Source organism: Prunus avium, chromosome 3, assembly GCF_965620075.1.
Source record: "Prunus avium chromosome 3, drPruAviu1.hap1.1, whole genome shotgun sequence".
NCBI lineage: Eukaryota > Viridiplantae > Streptophyta > Magnoliopsida > Rosales > Rosaceae > Prunus > Prunus avium.
The window spans coordinates 35,534,507-35,552,693 of NC_142286.1; the positions used below are offsets into that span (position 1 = coordinate 35,534,507).

Genomic DNA, 18,187 nt, shown 5'->3' on the forward strand with positions numbered 1-18,187 from the left:
ACTCTAACATATTTGCGATGCCTAGCAAAACCAACAAAACTAAATTCTGTTATTGCACACATTATTTGTCATAGAGAATTGCATGCTGAGTTGTAGTGTTCTTGGTAATTGCTTCACTTTTCAAACAAAATTGGTCACGAGTGGCAGATGAACATCTTTGCAACGTACACATGTCATATATGGAATATTGTCTCTAAATAGTATTTTAATTAAATTAAACAATACATAGTAGTGGAATGTATGAGTGTTGTACCCTAGTTTTTCTCAAAATAATAAAATATTAAGGGCCCTAAAATATAGCTCTGCATGGCTGGAGATAGAAAAATTTAGCCATACACTATTCTTTAACAAATTAATATTTTGAAGGGCTAAATTTATAACCCTAAACTACATTTAGCCCTATGATTGGAGATGGTCTTACAGTGGCATCTTCTAACTTACAGGGTGCAGCTCCTCAAACCACTAGTATAAGAAAAAAAAGTTTGAGACCAACCAAGATCACCTAATTACTCTGACTCTTAACTACCAAATCTATATTGTGAACTGAAGGCATCTTTGGCATTAACAAAAGTTCACAATCTGCATTATAAATCCTCTTCATTTTCGTTTTCTCTACATTCTATCATCAATTCTGTTTAATGCAAAACAAGGGCTAACCATTAGCTCATTCACCGCGACTCCCCAGAGTCACCCTTCTACCAACCTGACCTCACACAAGCGCAGAGAACTCAAAAACTCATTCTCTTATCCAAATCTTTGATTATCAAAAGGGCTCTACATTCATGGCACAAGTGAGTCAAGGATTTAACAATCTTCCATCAATCACATTCCATCTGAGTGGTGCTGATCTTCTGCTGCAGCCTCAAGCTGCGTTTTATGTGGATACAAGCGATGAACCCTCCAAGCAGAAGTACTTTTGCTTGGCAATGTCTTCAGAAAATGATGAGACAATCATATATAGGTGCATACCAGCTAACACATCACCGTTTCATATATGATCTCAACCAAAAGACATTGCGTTTTGGCCCTGAAGATTGCAGCCGCTTTCCATGAACTTTGTAGTGTCTTGTTTCTAACTAGCTAGCTAGAAAGTGCCAGCTAACTCATAAAATAAAATCATAAGTTATGGGGTTCAACAATGTCACTCAAACATCTATTGTAGTTTTTCATTCGAGTTACCATCTTTTGCTAATCTTGTACACATGTCTGCATTAAATTAACACCGTAGCTAATGAAAATACTAAATCAAATTATAATCTAACAAACTTAATAAAAAAATCATCTAAATCTAAAGAATGTGACAGTTCAATATTTTATTTTTAACTTCGAATATGTAAATAAAGAGTCAAACACAGCCGAAAAACAAACACACACAGTTTCGGTGGCACAACTGTAGAAGCATGTACGATGTATGGTAAAGAAGGCAAGCACGATCGTTTTCTCTCTTCCACGGAAAAATCGAGATTCATTTGTATAGTTCAAAGGATCGAACATTTCAGCGGAGCCCATGTCAATTCCCACGTAATATTTGGTCATTATTTATATTGAATTTCTCAATTTCTCAATTCCTCTGAAAATCTCTGTTAACCCCCAAATGGCTACTCTTAACATAATCGCAGCTCATAAGCTCCCTTCACCCGCAAGCTCCTCTTTCGCTGCTCAATCTCAGAAACCCAACTTTCTTTCACTCTTCTGTACCCAAACCTTCAGCAAGCCCGACCCATCATGGCTATTGGGCTTCTCGACCCGGAAAAAACGAAACTCGACTGTTGGGTCGGTCACAGAGGACAGAGAGGTGGTTCCATTGAAGGAAAAACATGCAGAGGACCAAGATAGCAGCTTATTGGTTAATGGGTCTGAAGAATTTGAGGCTGTTTCATCATCATCAGCTTATTCTGAAGGCAGAGGAGAGGGGGATGATTTGGAAAAGCTGACCAGTAGAGCTATTAATGCCTTAATTGTTCTGGGATTTGGGACCTTTGCGGTCTCTAAGTTGCTCACGATTGACCATGATTATTGGCATGTACGTGATCTCATACATATATTAGTTTCTGTTCTTTGTTTATTACGATTGTTTTTTTTTATAAAATTTATGGTAGTGGTTCTGTACGTCCGATTTCATGGGTTTTGATGCTTATATGCAAAAAACTGCAGAATTTATGTCTAAGGTATACTCGGCCAAGTTTATTTTCCTTTTGTACTTTGAGCTTTGAGATGGGTATGTCTTTATTTGTTGATGATTAGCTTGAAGTTCTCATCTTTCTTTCTGGAATTAGTTGATCATAAATAATAATACTTAACCTATACTCAGTTAAGTTTCTGCTTGATTTGGAACTTGTTTTGGTAGAATGATGAGCTGAACCAAAACTGAGTTCTTTCCTCCTTATTGAATGAGAATATTTTGCATGTCAAAGCTAATTTTTGAGACATTTTTCAGGGGTGGACCCTTTATGAGATACTAAGATATGTACCTGAACATAATTGGATTGCATATGAACAAGCTCTCAAAGCAAATCCTGTTTTAGCCAAAATGATGATAAGTGGGGTTGTCTATACTCTAGGAGATTGGATTGCCCAGGTAGGTCTATCTTCCAACTACATTAGATAAAGTTCATCTCACCTCAGTCATGACTTCTTTTTGTTGTTTCTAAGTTGTTCCCATTGTATATGCAGTGTTATGAAGGGAAGCCTCTTCTCGAATTTGACCGGAAACGCATGTTCAGATCAGGCCTTGTTGGGTTTACTTTCCACGGATCCCTTTCTCATTATTACTACCAATTTTGTGAGGTGATGATTCTGGTGCTTATGTCTGGCTTGTTTGATTGATTTCTATGAATGGCTGAAATATTGACTACGGTTTCCAGGCTCTTTTTCCTTTGGAGGATTGGTGGGTGGTCCCTGCTAAAATAGCCTTTGACCAAACAGTGTGGGCGGCAATTTGGAACAGCATCTATTTTGTGGTTTTGGGGTTCTTGCGTTTAGAGTCCCCAACCAAGATTTTTGATGAACTGAAGGCTACATTTTGGCCTATGCTGACAGTAAGAAACTCTTCTAAATCTTTATTATCAGTTTTAAATGTCTTTTTATTGTTTTTGTTATTTAATTTTGATTATTCTGACTGGATTACAAGAGTGTCTTTTGAATCACATAGAGTTAGATTTCTGTAAAAACAGTTGAGGTTATGTTAGTGTTGACCTTATATCTGATTCAAACCCAGTTATCATAGCTTGTTTTGTTTCATATGCTGCTGAGTTTATTAATAAATATAACAGTAACAGGCATACAAAACTTCAATATGCCAGTAAAGTACAGAAATGTGACTAACAGAAAAGGAGGTTTGAAGTTTGAGCTAATGTGGCCTACTGAAAGTAGTAGTTGTTTCTTTCACTTGTATTCATACAGTCATACCAGCAGAGCTTAACATGATACCTGAAAAAGCATATATGAGTATCATGGGGGGAAATGAAAAAAGTGAATATCATTTTTCAGATTATAATGTACATTAGGAGGCTAGCAATTCCTATAATTCTGATATTTGATCCAAATGCTTGTTGCGGTTTAAGTTTTTAGCCAATATAGGTTAGTTGGTGTGTTTTAAATTTTAAACTACTTATATCTGTGACTGGCATGACAGGCTGGATGGAAACTCTGGCCATTTGCTCATCTGGTTACCTATGGGCTGATCCCTGTTGAACAAAGGCTTCTTTGGGTGGACTGCGTGGAGCTTATTTGGGTTACTATTCTCTCAACGTAAGCCTCTGATCTTAGTTTCTTTTATATGGCAAGAATTTGTGTACCCCTCCCCTGGTAGAGTAAACTGTCATATTTTTAATGCCTCCTCTTTGTTCTTATCTTTTTAGATGCTTATTACACATGGTAAGGTTGCAAAGTATTAATCTAGAGGTGTCTTAATCTTCTCTCACTGTTGGAAATTTTCTGTATAGTTATTCAAATGAGAAGTCAGAGTCCAGTATATCTGAGGCATCATCTGGAGCAGATTCTGCATCTTCGTCAAGCAATTCTCCTAAGGTATGCCATGTTAGCACCGTTACCGTAGGGCCTATTTGAGAATTTCAATACATGTTACAAGATACCTAAGGGTAACCCGCTGAATTTTGGGTCCAATGAAAAGTAAATAAAACTAATAAATTCGTAACTCTGTTCTTCTGTAAGCAGGACTAAATTATTTGGAGAACATGGTACTAAGAGGCAGTTTTCTACCGTCAACACTGTAACCACCATTTCTGCTCTGTAAGTTTTTTGAAGCCAAACACTCAATACATTCGTGTCGAAAGGGGAGATAATCAGTCATTGGCTGTGCAGACCACCATCTAATAGGAAGCAGAATGAGTTAAGTAAGCTTCTAATGGAAGGCGGGAATTTCTTGGGTGCCCTGACCAAACGTATACGTTACAAAGAATTCTAGCATCATGTGTGTTCTATATTTATTCTCAAATTGAATACGATCTTCAGGATGATTTTAGTTGTGTAAAATGATCGGAATAGCTGCTGCAACTCTCGTTACAGCTTTGTAGAGACTGTATACTTGTACTTGATACAGCTTTGTAACTACTTGATCTAATCTTGTTTGAAGTATGAAATGGATGTTTATAATAAGTCAAAATCATTTGGAGCCACCACTCTTTGTTCTGATGTAACAAATATATGGCATTATTTTATATTGAGTTTTTAAATTGGATTTTTCTTCTATATACGTGAATCAGCCCGGTTGGCCAGGACGACGACATTGCTTCGTCCAGTGCACTCGAGTTTGGTTCAATCTGTTATCCACCCCCCTATATATTTTATTAAAACAGAAAAGGACTCTTTTTAATTTTTCAAAAAGGCCCAATGTGTATATAATCCTTGAAAGCCCATATACTTAGTCATAATTAAAAAAAGGCCCATTTACTTTGTTGCATATCACATGTATGGCACGTGACCTCAGAACATTACAAAGCGCGCGGGATTCAACCGCCGACAACCAACGGCCTCAGGCTGGAAATTTCAGGAAATTATACAACGAGCCCCAGATCTGAAATATCTGTTGCACCTGGATCCTGGAACCCCCTTTAGATCCAAAACCACCTGCAACTGGGCTTCAAACAACAATGGCGAAAGTGGAAGAGGTGCACCAAGAGTCAAATGGCAACAACATCGTGAAGCAGAAAAAGAGGAGGAACCATGGCTCAACGGAGTTCTTCGTCTTCGTGGATTACGTTTTCCTCTCGATCTTCTTTGCGTTCCTCTGCTTCATCATCTTCAAGATTATACTCGGCACCACATCCGATTCCTTTTCACTCTAGAGACCGACATTCTTTTCAATCAGGTTGACCCTCCACCCCTCTTTTCTCCATTTCCTTGATGGGTTTTTTTTTTAATGCAATTGATGTAATGGGTTCACTTTGTTCTTTGTTGATTTTTGTGGGTCCAATCAGGTTTTTCCTTGATTTGGATTTGAAATTTTTTCCGATAATCAATTGAGTGAGAAGCTAATACATAGCTTAATTATGCTACATGTATATGAATATACGGGTTAGGCTCTTTGTGTTTTAAGAATTTGTATTTCAATGGAATATTATTGTTTTAGATTTATGTAGAGGAATGAGTAGGTCCTTGAATTGAATGCATGGGACAATGAAGGTTAGCCCACCTTAAAATGAATTTGTGTACAGTGGAATTGCATTTTGTTCTCATTTGGGTAGTTGAATTCATGGCATGTTCAATGTGAAAATTCTGTGGTTGGTGGTGGTATTTATTCTAGGAAAAGTACTAGGCCTATTTGTCCCAATCAGCTTCCTCTCTTTCCTTTTCATTGTGGGCTGATGTAGTGAGTTTATGCACATGTTGCTAGCAATCCAAGTAAATATTGAAATTGACAGTTCTTAGATTTCCTGAAGACAAAGAAATTCAGATTGATAGATTCATGTGAACTATTCAAATAGAGGAGCTGGCCCTATAGACCAGTACTTTCTACTAGTCACTTCCCTCATTACATTGCTAGGATTACAATTAACTCCAGAAAATTGCAACCAATAAATTAATCAATGTTTTCAGTCAATTGGATTGTTGCTATATCTTAGCCGGTGTTTGTTTTGCTTCTGAATTTTCAGTAGAATGTTGTCAAAAATTCGTAACGTGAAATCAGTAAAATGAACATTGCTTATGGTGCTAACTTAAAGCATGTGAAGATTTCAGTTTAGGAGTTCATAATATTTTAGACATATTGAGGTGACTCATTCTGGAGAGAGCATGAGTATTGACCAGTGTCTACAAGTTGTTCATGTCTTTGCAGCTCTTTTCTCTAATGACAAATCTGGGATTATGTGACAGGTACAAGTGCAAGCTTGAAGGCCTAACCGGGCGTTGACTTGGTCAGATTCAGATTCTGCGATCTCAAATTCGTGACGTTTTCTTGGTATCGAAAAATCATGTGCCCTTTTGATCAAATGTGATTTAGAAACAATTGCTTTTTATGGCCTGTAATTCTGGGAACATATATATGCATATTGAAGTGGATCATATCAGTGTAATATGAATGTTAATCTCTACGAATTGGTATCATGTACTATTCATATATGAACTTGGTTGATGGGTTATGCCTTTCTTTTTCTTCTTCAGATCAGGATGGTGTTTGTCAATTGTTTTCATGCCAAGTTGTAATTAAGAAGTGGGGCGTATATAATCTTCATTGATGGCACACCTAACCATCCATGAATTAATTTGATGACATTTTGTAAGCTTTGACTTTGTTGAGAAACCTTGATATCGACTAATAGCATTGTAATTCCTGATAAATTAATAGGCAAATAGCAAACTTGAAATCAATCAAACAGTCCATTCGAATTAATGTCATTTTTGTTTTAAGATTAGGTCTAGTTGCTTCTTCTATTAGGTCCACCTCATAAAAATATTTGTCTTGCCCACCACAAAATATTTGTCTTGCCCCTTATGTTTATATGTCTACCACTGACACATGCTATGTAAAATGAAAATGAAGATGCTGGGCAAACACAAAACATGGCTAAAGAGTGCATAGAAAAGCAAGTACTGAAATAAACGCTACTGATAATTCAGTGATTCTAATTAAACAACGAAAGCACTTTAGCAAAAGCTGCTTTATTTCAAAGCCAGAAAGCACCGCCCTGGTCTCTCACTGCAATGCCAAGTGAGATACACACCTATCGAGCTCTCTTAGCCCAAACAAAACCAAAGACAGAAAAACAGAAACACATAAATCTAACACACTAGCTAGTTGAATGATACAGACCGTGATCTAGCATACTTATTCAAAGCTCCTCATGCTCAAACAAATTCAGGGACTGGTGGGGGTTGCTGGGGCATTCCCAGCACCATTGCCAGGGGTTGGAACCTCATAACCCGGGTTTGGGACGAATGTATCGTCGCCACCGGGAACATAGTCATGACCAGTACTTGGCGCTTCTCCACTTCCACTTCCACCGGTGCTGCCTGTGCTGCCGGTGCTGCCGGTGCTGCCGTTGTCGGGGAATGGAGTCTGAGGTACAACATTATGCAGTGGTGGGAATATCACACGCCCAATGCCTGGAATGAGATAGCTGCCATCATGGCCAATAAACCACTCAGGTTGTTTCTTGTCATCTTTGGTTGGGACACTTCGTCCTGCCACTGCTTGCCCTGTTATTGCAAGAAGGACAACAAGAATGGAGATGAGAGGCAGAAATGAAGAACGGGTTGTGTCAGCCATTATCAGAGAAATGTTACACAAACAGAGAGAGAGTAAGAGAGGAGAAGATTGCTCTTGCTGAAGTTGGTTTGGTGTTGGAGAATGTAGGAAAAGAAGGGCTCTTCTTATAGTTGAGGATTTTTAGCAAGTTGGGTGAACATTTGGCGGTGAGTTAAGAGACTGTGCGCCTCTAGAAGCCATGGATAGACAGAGAAGAGATATCCAAATGCATACGTGCATGGAGAGAGACAGGCAAAAAAAAAAAGAGAGTGATGAGTTGGGTTTCTTCTAGTTCGATAATTTTGATGCACTTGAAGGATAAAAAAGACAGTGGGGTCTTGTCTTGGCGTGTACTTCATAGCTATTAAAATCGACCTATATGCACCAGCAACTCTTGCGGCCATTAATGCAGGCATTATATGCTACTGGTTTGTTAGATGTGCAACTCTGTCATCGCATTCCTCTGTGAATGTGAATGAGAGTAGTTTACTATTAATTTCTGGTTCCTTTCTGGGCCTTCATCTTCTTTACTATTTGGTCACCTGAGCTCTTGTGGAGAAGACCTTATTGTGAATGCTAATTATTTTACTGCTGCGAACTTTAAAAGATGTGCACTTCCAGCTATAAAGGTACCTGCAATGTAGATTCTCAAATTTATGGCTTCATTCCATATTTTGCACAAGTGCTTTTTTTTTAATTTTGTTTCTGGTTTGGGTTTCGCCACCCTGACAAGTTATTTAATATGGGTTCCACATTCCAATTTCCACTGACTTATTGTTCACCTGCCATTTTATTGACTCTCGTTCTTTCTTCTTTTTTTGTTTTTTGTTTTTCTTACCACATAAATCCAGAGAGTTAAAGCCATCCATTTAGAGAGAGGAAAAAAATGTGTTTCTGGTACCAGTAGTTTTCCTTTACCAATTATCCATCTTCAGCCCACCGAATACCGCTGGATATAGTTCGGAAGCATCAATGAGGGGTTTCAATTCAACAGTCCAATAATAACTTTGCACTGGATCGTCCAATAATAACTTTACATTAAAAAAAACCCTTCATTATAACCCTAATTCTAGCCTCCCTAATATAGTTCTAGCTAAATCTTGTTCACAATTAACTTCACATTGTCTGAAAATTGTTTTGCCTAACCCACAATTATATAGCTTCATTCAGGATGCGTATCTTGTTCTAGGCAGCAACAGCTTTAGTAGACTATTCAACTTGGTAAAGCGTGGGGTGTGACTAAATTGGAACTTGACTAAACAATTTACATAAAACTTGGAAAGACGGAGATAGCTATATTGCCTCAGTTACCTGAAGAGAATTGTTCCCTGACTTTTTGTTCCTCCAACAAAATGCTGAGGAAATGGCAATCCAGAAAGATTATCTTTCGTTTGGATTTTAAAGAGGCAAAAAATATCCCATAGTACAACAAACGCTAGCCCATTTCATTTATACTTGAATCACAAAATCTAAGGCCTTTCCTCTGAAAATCTTGGAAGTTGAACAAGGGAGTTCACACGCGTGACACCTTCCAAACCTGACCAGTTCTGGTCTTCAGCTGCCATTGTTTCTTCATTCCCTTCAATCTCAACTGGTAGTCGTCCATAAGTATCGCTTTCATCAGATGATCTTACTGTGAAATTCCTCTGCAGAGATGGCTCTGACTTCTGGCCATCATCTGATTCAACTGCATTTCCGGAGTGATTGCTCTGAAGTGTTGCAGATGAAAAGCCTTGTTCCTCATAATCAGATTCAGAGTCCATTTTCCCATCCAAAAACAAGCAAACGACTGCACAGTCATCCATCTTTGAAGTCGGGTATTTGAGTTTCCATTCACGAGCAGCTGAGTCAACCACAATCCTTGCTGCTGATGCCCGGCTAGGGGATGAGGACACTATCTCAACAACCTCTTCATTGCTTAAGACATCCCAAACCTGTAACATTTACAAATTAAAATTCTTTAACATCTAATGCCCCTTTACGCTTTCTTACAAGTCGCAGAGCCTAAAAGTAAATGCATAACAAGGTTATAGGTTTAAAATATTTTTCGGGTTCTCCATCAAAGTCTCCCTAAAGACCCATTCATCTCTAAGAAAAATCATATTCTCTGAAAGAAAGTAACAAATTTGCATGTAAAAGACCCAGTTCTACTTCTTATGGACATTTCAGAAATATAATAAAAAGAAACGAGGGAAAAAAATTTAATGGAGGGATTCAACAAAACATAAATATACATATCACTATCTCCTAAAAAAACATGGAGTTAAAAACTGCTGACTGGAAAAATTTGAGTGATTCAATATATCAATAGCCAAGTGCCACCGCTAGCCATGCAGCAGTCATTTAAATGTCAATCATGCTATCTCGGGTTTTCCTGGGTTTCTGTATAACTCTGAGGGGCTTACAGTTCCCATTGGACCAACAGAGAAACAGGACATTAATAAGCAGAGCAAACTTCCCATTTTCATGGCCTGCTTGTGTGGAAGGTATAGAAGATAATGCAGCCCTCATTTAACTATAAAGTACACATTCAAGTAGCAAGATCATGCCAGATCTTAGCACTCGTTTGTCCCTGATGTTTTAAGAATCCAGATGCTCAGGACTTTCTTACTGGTATTTACATCTCATGAGATCTATCGTCTATTCCACTATCATGTTTGGTGATTATCCAAATTGTTTGTAGTTCAATCACTTCATAGTTGGTTCCTGGCAGCTGTCTTGCTCAACAAACGGATTTTCCTCGTTGTTGTATGATTATTATGTTACTTTTTTAAGTAATTTACTTTGCAGTTTATAAGACACGGTCCATACGGGATCAGCTAATAAAAAAATGAGGTTTTCAAAGCTGAAAGTTTTACCCCATCTGAGGCAAGAACGATGAACTGATCTCTCTCAGTAAGTATCCGGTGTGAGAACTCTGGTATAGAGATCACTCCATAATCTTTTAAACAGAAATCACCAAAGGCTCGAGCCATTGCTAACCCAGGGGCATCATCAAACGGCAACCATACTCGAGACACTTCAGGCTCATCTTGCAAAGCAAATACCCTACCCTTGCACCGTTTAATTCTTTCAGCTTCCCCTATGACATTTACAATGCATCAACCAAGTAAGGTTCATACAACAAGCAGGCAGCCAAAACATTGATGAAAAAACGATAATAATATCACTCATACTTGGCAGATCAGGCTTTAAATCAACAGTTAATTGGATTGCCACCATGGAATCACTACTGTCCTTTGATCCCAGGATTGCTCGGGAATCCCCAATATAACCCATGAAAAGATTTGAACCCTGGAAAGAGGATCAATCAATAACAGAGCAAACTAAATGGAAAATAAAGAAGAGCATAGAAGGTGCTTGCTGCCATACCTGTTTGACTAGAGTGACAGCAGTGCTACCACTGCAGAAGCAGTCCAAATTAGGATGGGACCTCAGCTCCTTGTCCATGGCCTTGTATGACTTCAGGAAAGCCTCTCTCCATGTTACATTTAATTTTTCCTCAGCTGAAGCATCCTTCTCAGAATCTCCACCATCTGATCTCTTTAGGTTCCCTTTGAAACATGTTTTACTGGACCCATTTAACCTTGATTGATAAGAATGCAAGAAGGATAGCAGCTTTACTGGCAATGCATCCCTCACTTTGCGTGCAACAAGATGACCATGTGGACCATGGCCATCAAACACGCCACAAAATATCGCATCTTCTGACATGAAATCCTTCAAAAGAAAAAAAAATCAAGAGTTCAGAAATTATCCTACCAACATGTTCAAGTATTATTCCCACTGTACAGAAGAAACTTACTTCCCACACAACCATGGCATCCTGGTTTATGCCTTTGCGACCCTGCTGTGTAAATATGCAAGAAGCTCGGCTCTTCCCATTGGTAAAAATGCGGTTGGGAATGGAGTGTAAAGTCTGGAGAGTATATACATGGTCAGAGAATGTCTTCTTCGTTCTCTTTTGCCCACAAAATCCAATCCCCAAGAATGAGTGAGCAACTGTCTCTCCATTGCTCCTGCTACTACGAGTACTCCGACTACTAGTCGAAACGCAAGCCCCCATCTGCTCAGCTCCACAAAGAAGACATCTGAAGTAGTAAAGGATAAAATTCCTCCTTTTGCCAAACAGATCTCACATGAAATTCTGAGTTTGCTCAAATGGTCAACCGAGCAATAGACTATCCAAATACCAAAGATTCCAACACATCAAACCACAAGCCACTTTACAAGTCCATATAGAAAAATGAGGTCATTTTATCTTGGTCAAATGTATTCCGTGGTTCGATAGCAAAACCAGCTGAGGAAAACGAGAAGACATTAGTTAATGAATTGTTTAGTCTCTGGTTACACAGAATGCAAAAATGGCTGCATGTAAAGAAACTGAAATGCATTAAAAAAAACAATTCCATGTGAACAAGGAATAGAATATACTTAAAAAGGCTGTCCTGATCCTTTGCCCTTCATGAGGACTCACAGTGATACAAACCAAGTGGTAAGATTTTCAGCAATTTGAGTCACATAAAGACCTTACAAAATAGAAGCCAATGAAGACAGAAAAAAACAGAAAATCTGCCCTGTATTCAGTGACTATGAGATTCAGACCCAAAAACCCAAGGGGATTAACCATGAATTTCTCATTGTCTTTTCCTCCTATGCCGAACCCACCATCATTCAATAATTTGCGAAAAATAAATACATGTCACCTAAAACCCGTGTGAATTCTTAATAAAGCAAAACAAAACAAAACTACGGCGAAAGGAATTTCCAAAGACACAGCCCAACAAGTAGTGCATAGAGATGCAAAAACAAGAAGAAGAATGAGACTTTCCAAAATCTTGCCTTCTCCTCAGCTTAACTAGAAACCAGTAGCACGAACAAAACAAACTCAGAGAAACCCAATTTTGATAAGGTTGCTCACAAAGACACGGTACAGGAATCTTAAGAAACCCAGAAAGACATACTCTTGACAGCTTGGAATGTTATGTAGAATATTTTTCTTTCTTTCTTTTTTTTATCCGCTTTCACAGTAACCAAACAGATCATAGAGTTCGGTCAACGGACTGTTCCGGAGAGAGAGAGAGAAAAAGAGACGGAGGGTAAAAAGCAATAATGAAATTTGTACGAAACTGTTGCTTTCCCAGCAGAGAGAAATCCGAGAAGAGATAAAGCAAATCGGAAAAGCAGGAAAAAGACGAAAGGAATGATTTTTTTTTTTTGTCAAAAACATAATCATGTAAAAATTACGTATTTATCATACAAAGAAAAAAAAAGCATAAACAGGATTAAACCATGTTTGGTTACTGAGAAAACGCCAAAGAAAAACTACAACTTTTGAGCAGAAAAGATCTCTAAAATATTACAGGATCATCAAAAAGAGCAAACAAAAAGTAAAAAACAAATAACAAACAATCATCAAATTTTCTGTTAAGTTGCTAGGAAAATGCAGGGAAAGAGAATGATTTTAGTTAAACTAGAAATCTGAAAACTTTTTTGAGTGAGACCTGAGTAGACAGAGACATTAACTTGACTGAGCCTGCTACACCAGGCTAGTTAAGCTGAAATTTTCAATCTTTACAAAGAAAAGCGGCAGAAAACATGAAATTTAGGATGTTTAACTCTCTCTCTCTCTCTCTCTCTCTCTCTCTCACTTTCTGAGTTTTCCCAGCTACCCAACTGAGCTCCACACCCAAAAGATAAAGTAAAAGATTAGTGTGTGGAGAGATAGAGAAGTTGTACACGCAGATCTTCCATTGCTCTGTGTTTGTAACTCTAAATCACTAGTAAGTTCAACTCTAATCAAGAGTGCAACAGTCCAAGAGTTAAAGAAAAAGAAAGAAAACACAAACAAAGAAGAGCATCATTGATCAAAGAACTTAGTAATGTAACAAACAAAGCACTAAAAATTGGAGCAAAAGTAGAAACTTTAAGAAAAGGGTATGAAGTGTTCATTGAGTACATAGGATCCATTACCTTCTTCTGCAATTTTCTATGGCAAGATTTGAGCTTTGGGATCAGAGTGAAGGAAACAGAAGAGAGCAGAAAGAGAGATATTAATATGGTGGAGGGGAGGGAGGGTGGTGCATTAATTGCAACAGCAGGGCAGGACAGAAGTAGAAACTAGAGAGAGAGAGAGAGAGCAGTTACTGTGGAGTAGCCGTGCACTTCCGGCTGAAATGATGATTGAAAAATCAATCTCATGATGCAACTTACACTGTTCATTACACTCACCTTATGGCTCGTCCAATCCTTATCCCATTTTCTTTCCCTTTCTTTCCTTTTCTTCTCATTTTCCTACCTAAGATCGAAATTACATTTCTACGCTCTTTGTTACTTCAATTGGAAAAGGTCCTAATATGAGTTTACGAACATGTTTCTTTCCCTTTAATATATTCATTGTTTCCTGAGTTGTGTTACAACTAATTGCTCGTTTGGGCAATCACACTTCACTGATAATGCATCAAATGTTATAAATCATGCATACACATATTTGATTTGCTACTAAATCATTTTTTGAACATAAAGGTTAGTATAAACTACTTTAAATTAATCTAATTTAAAATGAAAATAATTCGAACTTTAATGCAAAAGAATGAACTTACTATCTCGATCAACTAAACTAATCCACGTTTGCAAAAATAAGTCGTTATTCTTTAGTATTGTATTGTCATTAGGGCTCATATGCACTATTGAGCAACAGTAAAAAAAAGAATTACATGATTTACTGACCATTATTTTGGAGTGAAGAAGAAGAGTGTGAAAACTTGAAACCAGAAACTGGTACTGCTCGAAATTAAAAGACAGAAAAGCACGCCAAACTGACACAAACTCGGGACACGTGACGTGGCTGAATGTCCCGCCCTCAACTCAAAGTAAACAAAAAGTTGACAACTTGCCAACTCTCCTCTCCTCTCCTCTCCTCTCCTCTCCTTCCGTCCGTGTTAGCGTTGCTGTCGACCTTCTTTTTCCTTTATTTATTTTCTCTTTATTTTTATCTCTTTTTATAAAGATCAGTTGTATGATTTAAATGGGAGGGAGGGAAAAAGAGATGGGCCTAGGCAATGGCAAATTGGCAAATATGAAAGCAACCCAACTTAAAAACTTTTAAAAGGGTGACAGTCTGACAGATTACTTGAAAAGCTTTTTAGGGTTCTCCTAAACCCAAATCATGGCATGAGATTAGGCTTTCTACCAAACTTGTCTATTACTTAAACTCCTTTGCAGTTGTCTCAATATGATGTTGAAGATAGGATAAGCATAATTTTTGAAAATGATGGTACCTAAACCATTATTGTGAGTTTGTGACCCACTTATGGTTTTGATTTACGGTTCTTAATTTTATATGTGATTAAATAAACTTTTATCACAAATGAAATCTTCGCTTAGATTTTGAATTCAATTCTTGTGCACGAGTAAAACTTGCATCTAACATGTTTCATAACTCTATGTCAGCAATTTAAACTTAAAAACTTAACCACAAACCTTGAAGTTGCAAATATCAATATGCAAGTTGCAAGGCCAGCATTGAAGAGAGATGTGAGAGAGAGAGACCCTCCGGATTTGTGAGAGAGAGAGAGAGAGACCCAACCAAATTTTGTGCCACTTAATTGTGAAGAGCTGGAGAACTGCTCTAGGCCTAGATCATGTGGGACTGAAAAAGGAATAAAGGGCAACCCAGCTCAAAAGTAACTTGCCTTTTTTTTTTTTCTCATTTGTTTTCATTTTCTGTACAAAAATAATATAATGTGCTGATATACATTTTCATATATCAGTTGTGTTCATAGAAAGCATTGTGTAATGATCAGCCGTATCAAATTCTGCGTAAATACCTCTACATATTTTTCAAAAATGTACCTCCACATATTTTAGAAAATTATCATTTTTTTTTTCTTTGATAAATGATAGGAACACGTTACATTCACATGGGACATGACTGAATTCACACCCCACCTTTATTCTGAAAATCAGGTCATGTCTCTAAATCCAAAAGATTTTTTTTTATTTTTCTTTTTTTATTTTCTGATAATCTATATCCAAAAGGCATTGACTAATCAACATGGGTTTACATTTGCTCCCGTATCCAAAATTAGGGCTCATTAATGGGCCGCCCAGCCCAAATTTAATGAGTCCGGGACGACCCGAACTTCAAAGAGAAGAGAGAAAATAACAAGTCGGGGCGGGCTGGTTTCTTTTAGAAAATTCAAAGCTCAGGCCCGACTCATGAGTCGGGCTAAGTCTAGCGGACCAGGCCGAAATGGGCCTACTTCATTCAAAAAGAAGAAGAAGAATAGGAGAAAGAAACAATGTGCCATTCAAAAAGAGGCACTCAACTGTATCATAATTAGACCGTAACACGTTTTAAGATATAATTTTAAAAAATAATAAGTATCAAAAAAAAAAAAAAAAGATGGTATGAATAAATATACAAATGTTTGGTGATGGGTTCAAGAAAAGCATGATTATATTTGGTGGTATGATTATGTTTGGTTATATGATATGTTGTTCGTCTTATTCTTGATATGTATAATTGTTGTATTAATAATTAACACAAATTAATGTGCTAATCATCCAATTATAAACTATGAATGAGTAAAGAAAAGTGAATGAAATGAAACAAAACAAAACAAGAAACCCAAAATAAACACAAACAGCAATTTCTATCACCACTATATCGCCACTGTATCACCATGGTAGCACCAGTTTATCACGTTTTAGGCATAGACAAATTATGATCTTCCTCTGTTTTTTAGTTTCAACATCTGTTCATTTTTTGATCTATAACTTTTCAACCGTTTATGCAAAATTTGTGTTTTTTATATGGTTGGATTCAACACAGAAAAATGAAGAACAGCAAGCGGACCAAATGTAAAAAATGGATACAAAAATAAGCAGAATTCAGTGAAAACAAACACAACGTTTCAAACAAGTAACACACACACACACACAAAAATGAAATAGGGGGGTTTGTGATTCAAGTGATATAATCCTAATCATAAACCCTTATTTGTACATAATTATATATGTATACGGGCCTATCGGGTCGGGCTTTCTTGGGCTTAATCGGATTGGGTCTATGGACCAGGCTAAGCTTCAGACACCCAAGCCTAAACCCAACCCAGCCCAATACGATCCGGGCTATCCCAAAGCCCATAACGGGCCAGGCCGAGCAGGCCCCCATCGACCCATGAGCTTGCGGGCCAAATGATGAGGCCTATTCAAAATACGAAAATAATATTGAAGAAGTATAATAATAAAATAAACTAGATGAAAATGTTGAATGAATATAGGTTTATAGTTTAATTTATTTTCTTAAATTAAAAGACCTCTTTCGTGTTTTGTGGTTCTGTTTGTTTTGCCTTTGGGTTGTTTTGAGCGTTGTTGGTTTATGGTTGAAGTTTGGTGGTGTTTATGTATTTTTGGGGTTTTTGCTGCTGTTGTTTTCAATTTGGTTAGTTTTAGTCAATGTTAGTTTTGTTTATTTGTTGATATCATTATTTGAGGTAGTCTATTGCTCATGTTTATCTTATATTGCGGATTAGATTTGTGCTTTATTACTGAGTTTCTTGTATTGTCATATTTGTGCCTATTATCTTTTGGTGAATTTTTCGTAATGAAATTTCATCATTTGATAAATAAATATATATAAAGTCATGGATATGTTCTAACTTTTTTATGCTTTCCTCTAGCCTTTTCCCTTCTTCCTGTTGTTTCATAATTTATCAGTAGAAAGAATAAAAATATATTTATTTATATATCCTTTCCACAAACTTTCAAGTCATGGCTTTACTGCGGTTCTTTATCTTTACAAAAAATATCCTAAAAACAATTCTAAAAATGTAGGCCCTTATCTCAACTTCGTTATGTTCTACCTGTCTACTGAATTTTATTGTCCACATTATTTTTTTTTAATGACAAATGATTATTTGGTCATGATTAAGGATCATAACCACATGGAATGACCATACAAAATATTATAATAATTCTCATTTGATGCTCTAATTGGTAATTACCACTCTTAATATTCATTTACACACATGTCCCTCGGATTCTTTTTAGTTTATTTTCCATTCTTTTTACGATTTCAAAATGGAATTTAATAACAAAAAAACAAACAAAAAAGAGAAATATATATTTTTATATGGAATTTTACATTGATTACTTCGTATTTTTAGTCAAAAAGTTGGGGACACCTTCCTTTTTAAATGTATGGATGGGTACAAGATAGAATGATGAAAAGGGGTAGCACAAATGTTACCCTTAGCTTCTTTATGAAGTAACAAGTATGTACCCCAATACCTTTTTCCATCAATCTTATATTTTAAAACAATAAAGATAAAAACTGAGTGGGGTTCATATATGATATGCAAACTATACCATTAAAAAAAATATATATTGGAACTAAACCCGAGGTTGAGTTGCTGGATCAATATTGCCCAAGTAAATAAAGTTGGAAAGTAAAATTAGGCAAGCACCTGCCAGTGA

At 37.0% G+C, this 18,187-nt stretch overlaps 3 protein-coding genes across 5 annotated transcripts; 1 reads left to right on the plus strand and 2 right to left on the minus strand.

The window, feature by feature from the left end:
* The first annotated feature begins 1,371 nt into the window (after nt 1-1,371).
* On the plus strand, nt 1,372-6,620 carry LOC110772261 (uncharacterized). Of its 2 annotated transcripts, none has more exons than XM_021976691.2 (8): nt 1,372-2,023; nt 2,438-2,578; nt 2,674-2,787; nt 2,865-3,038; nt 3,635-3,750; nt 3,945-4,029; nt 4,174-5,329; nt 6,334-6,620. In XM_021976691.2, exons 1-7 carry the CDS (start codon nt 1,595-1,597, stop codon nt 4,180-4,182), a joined length of 1,068 nt encoding a protein of 355 aa, XP_021832383.2. In that variant the 5' UTR covers nt 1,372-1,594; the 3' UTR covers nt 4,183-5,329; nt 6,334-6,620. The 2 variants fall into 2 exon arrangements, with proteins under 2 accessions (XP_021832383.2, XP_021832384.2); XM_021976692.2 differs by having other exon boundaries at nt 1,373-2,023; nt 4,177-5,329.
* A 431-nt stretch (nt 6,621-7,051) lies between these two features.
* Nucleotides 7,052-7,809, minus strand: LOC110772248 (cell wall protein precursor). Its single transcript, XM_021976677.2, has one exon. It carries the CDS (start codon nt 7,724-7,726, stop codon nt 7,316-7,318), a length of 411 nt encoding a protein of 136 aa, XP_021832369.1. The 5' UTR covers nt 7,727-7,809; the 3' UTR covers nt 7,052-7,315.
* Nucleotides 7,810-8,968: 1,159 nt separating this feature from the next.
* LOC110772232 (putative protein phosphatase 2C 52) lies at nt 8,969-13,964 on the minus strand. Of its 2 annotated transcripts, none has more exons than XM_021976654.2 (6): nt 13,679-13,964; nt 11,511-12,005; nt 11,078-11,425; nt 10,882-10,999; nt 10,564-10,787; nt 8,969-9,639 (listed from the first exon to the last, which is right to left on the minus strand). In XM_021976654.2, exons 2-6 carry the CDS (start codon nt 11,769-11,771, stop codon nt 9,175-9,177), a joined length of 1,416 nt encoding a protein of 471 aa, XP_021832346.2. In that variant the 5' UTR covers nt 11,772-12,005; nt 13,679-13,964; the 3' UTR covers nt 8,969-9,174. The 2 variants fall into 2 exon arrangements, with proteins under 2 accessions (XP_021832346.2, XP_021832348.2); XM_021976656.2 differs by lacking the exon at nt 13,679-13,964 and adding an exon at nt 12,140-12,926.
* Between the last annotated feature and the right edge of the window lie 4,223 nt (nt 13,965-18,187).